The sequence below is a fragment of the Bison bison genome, unplaced genomic scaffold (assembly GCF_000754665.1).
Source record: "Bison bison bison isolate TAMUID 2011002044 unplaced genomic scaffold, Bison_UMD1.0 scf7180017845605, whole genome shotgun sequence".
Lineage (NCBI taxonomy): Eukaryota > Metazoa > Chordata > Mammalia > Artiodactyla > Bovidae > Bison > Bison bison.
The window spans coordinates 11020-13853 of record NW_011476178.1 but is presented as its reverse complement, the minus strand read 5'-3'; the positions used below and the strand labels follow the sequence as shown (position 1 = coordinate 13853).

At 38.8% G+C, this 2834-nt stretch overlaps 1 protein-coding gene across 2 annotated transcripts in view; it reads left to right on the top strand.

The window, feature by feature from the left end:
• Positions 1-348: 348 nt before the first annotated feature.
• Positions 349-2834, top strand: part of LOC104985740 (multidrug resistance protein 3-like) — a 6835-nt gene continuing 4349 nt past the window's right edge. The window contains exons 1-2 of one of the 2 annotated variants that reach the window (XM_010836071.1): positions 349-1166; positions 2415-2606. In XM_010836071.1, coding sequence (XP_010834373.1) covers positions 1078-1166; positions 2415-2606 — 281 coding nt within the window. In that variant the 5' untranslated portion in view covers positions 349-1077. The remainder of the gene's footprint in view (positions 1167-2414; positions 2607-2834) is intronic. The other variant, XM_010836065.1, reaches the window with a different exon arrangement.

The following is a 2834-nucleotide window of genomic DNA, read 5'->3' as shown; positions in this document are numbered from 1 at the left end:
CCCGTGATAAAGGAGCAAAGCCTAGTTTCTCTCCGGGCATCATGGTAAATGTGCTTTTCCCATCAGTGCTGTGGTAACACTGTATCCTGTTACTCTGTGAATGCAGTAGGTATGGGCTGTTTTCTTTTTATGTTTTACTCTGTGTCTGTTAAAGAAGTGAAAATAAGCCATTGCCACGTGACTCAGTCGGTGTGGTGTAGTGTCGGGTGCTGTATGAGGAGCGTTAGGACTCTCAGCCTACTTACTATCATAACTGAGTGACTTTGGGTGAGTTACCTTATATCCCTGTGCTTCAGTTTCCTCATCTGTAAAACAGGAATTTATGATATAGCCCTACCGGTATAGTCCTATCTATGGAATTGTGAGAATTAGACCATGTGATGCGTGTATAGTATTCAGAACAGTGCCCAGCATACAATAAATGCTCACTGGATCCTAGCTGTTACTAAAACATGTGAACCAGAAAAGGCACATTGACACTTTTATCAAAATTAGTTCAAAGTAAAAGACCATTTCCTTCCAGTTAATACTGCTTTAAACATACCAGTTTACAGGACAGCTAGTAACCAAGACAAGGAATGCAGGACCCTGATGGATCACCAGTGATCCACTGACTCGTCTTTGAGCAACTCAGTGATCTTTCTTGTCTTAATTTTTCTCCCTTTGCCATGAATGTAATTCAGACTTTCCATTATTTACGTTGTGAGGAAGAACGTAAGGGAAACACACACATATAGTAACGTAGAATCAAAAGAAGCAAGTATGTAAAGCACTTTGCACCACTAAGAAAAAAGCGCCTGTTAAATCCTGTGTTTCTATGTGGACCATTTCTTTTTTCTTCCTCTGCCTTCTGTATACCCTTCATCAGCTCCTCTCTGCTGCTCTAGGAAGCTGTGTTGCTAAAGGCCCGAGGCCTCTGGTAGGCGGGCAGCACCTGGGAGGGAGGGCTTTACTTCCCCAACTGGACCCGCGATGGACCTAAACCCCAGGGCCCTTTACGTGGGCCAGAGGGTAAGAGTGACTTGAGAGTGAGGGAAAGAGAAAAAGATTTTAAAAACCTGGCAGTGCCTTTCAAAAATGTCTTATTTTTTTTATTTTTATTTTTTAGTGAATTTTTCACTGGCAATGCTAAATCCAGGCAGAATTCTGGAAGAAGAAATGACTAGGTAATTGGCTAATATATGTATATATCATATGTACTTCTTTATACTGTGCTTTTAAAAAATATTTTATTTGAAAATAATTTCAACCTTATGAAGAGTTATAAGCATGTACAAAGAACCCCTGTGTACTCTAGCTTTTGTTAGGCTCTTTATCCTATGTTTCCACTTATACCCCCCTCCCCTGCCATTTAAAGTAAGCTGCGCAGGGGCCTTCCCTGGTGGTCCAGCGGTTAGGACTCTGTCCTCCCAATGCAGGAGGCCTGGGTTTGATCCCTGGTCAAGGAAATAGATCCCACATGCTCTTACGAAGACCCAGGGCAGCCAAAAGAATAAATAATTTTTTTAAAAAGTAAGTTGCCCAGAGCGTGTTCCTTTACTTATAAATACTTGATTGGTTCCAAGAACAGGGCATTCTCTTCATAACCACAGCACAGCTATCAACCTCAGTACATTTCACATTGATACAGTACTTTGACCCAGTCTACCATCTGAATTCCAGTTTTGTCTGTTGATCTAATACTGTCATTTACGGCATTTTCCCCCTTTCTTCACCTTCTTAATAGAAATCCCCAAAGCCTGTCACATAATGTTTGTGTTTACTTTCCAATTAATGTTGCCGACTTAAGTGAGTGCTGTCTGTTGCCGTAGCGGCCTGAAACGAAAATATATTTGAGAGTAATGAAATTGAATTTATATTTCTAAAGATACTAACCTCCCTCCAATTTAGTTACAACTACACTCTGAGTTGATTTGAATTCATAACATTTTAGCATTGTTTTTAAAAATTCTTTCAACTTCTGCCAATCAGGAAGAGGGCTTTTTGTTCTCTGTGTAAACAACATGGGAAAAACTTACACTCAGAGCCATTTTGCATGTTCAGCCTATTTATTCCTGTATTTGCAATGTGGTGAAGCTTTTCAGACAGTAAGATATGCAAGTCTAGAATGTGAATTATGGAAGAGTCAAATTGTGTCTACAGATGATCAGTGTAAGTTTAAAAGTGACTCATGAACACCACTGTATGTTTGCAGTTAACCACACAAGTTTATTTTACCTTCGGCTGATAATTCAAGTGGACAGATTGGCCACTGTTCTATTATAATGTCAGAAAAGAGAAAAAAAATTGTATGTGTTATAATGTCCTACATGGTCTTTGTGATCTGTCAGTAAGTTTATTAATTTCCAATTCTGCATATTTCTCTTGCAAGCATAAAGACTCTATTTAAAAGAAACTTTTGAATTGTTTTCCAGATATGCATATTATTATTCAGGATTAGGTGCTGGAGTTCTTGTTGCTGCCTATATACAGGTTTCATTTTGGACTTTGGCAGCTGGCCGACAGATTAAGAAAATTAGGCAAGAGTTTTTTCATGCTATTCTACGACAAGAAATAGGCTGGTTTGACATCAGTGACATCACTGAACTCAATACACGGCTAACAGAGTAAGTATGTTGTTACCTACACGTCCGTAAAGAAATTAACCACTAGCTATGTGCAAACTTGTCAAGGGAAGATTTTAAATGAAAAAAATGTTTGCTCAATTAAACATTTGGTGTGTATTGGGAATAGATGATCTGATAGCCATCTCTAGCAGTTACAGCCTATGCCACAGTGCATTTTCCTTACCTAATAGGTTTTTTTTTTTTTTTTCTGGCCTCAATTATATAAGT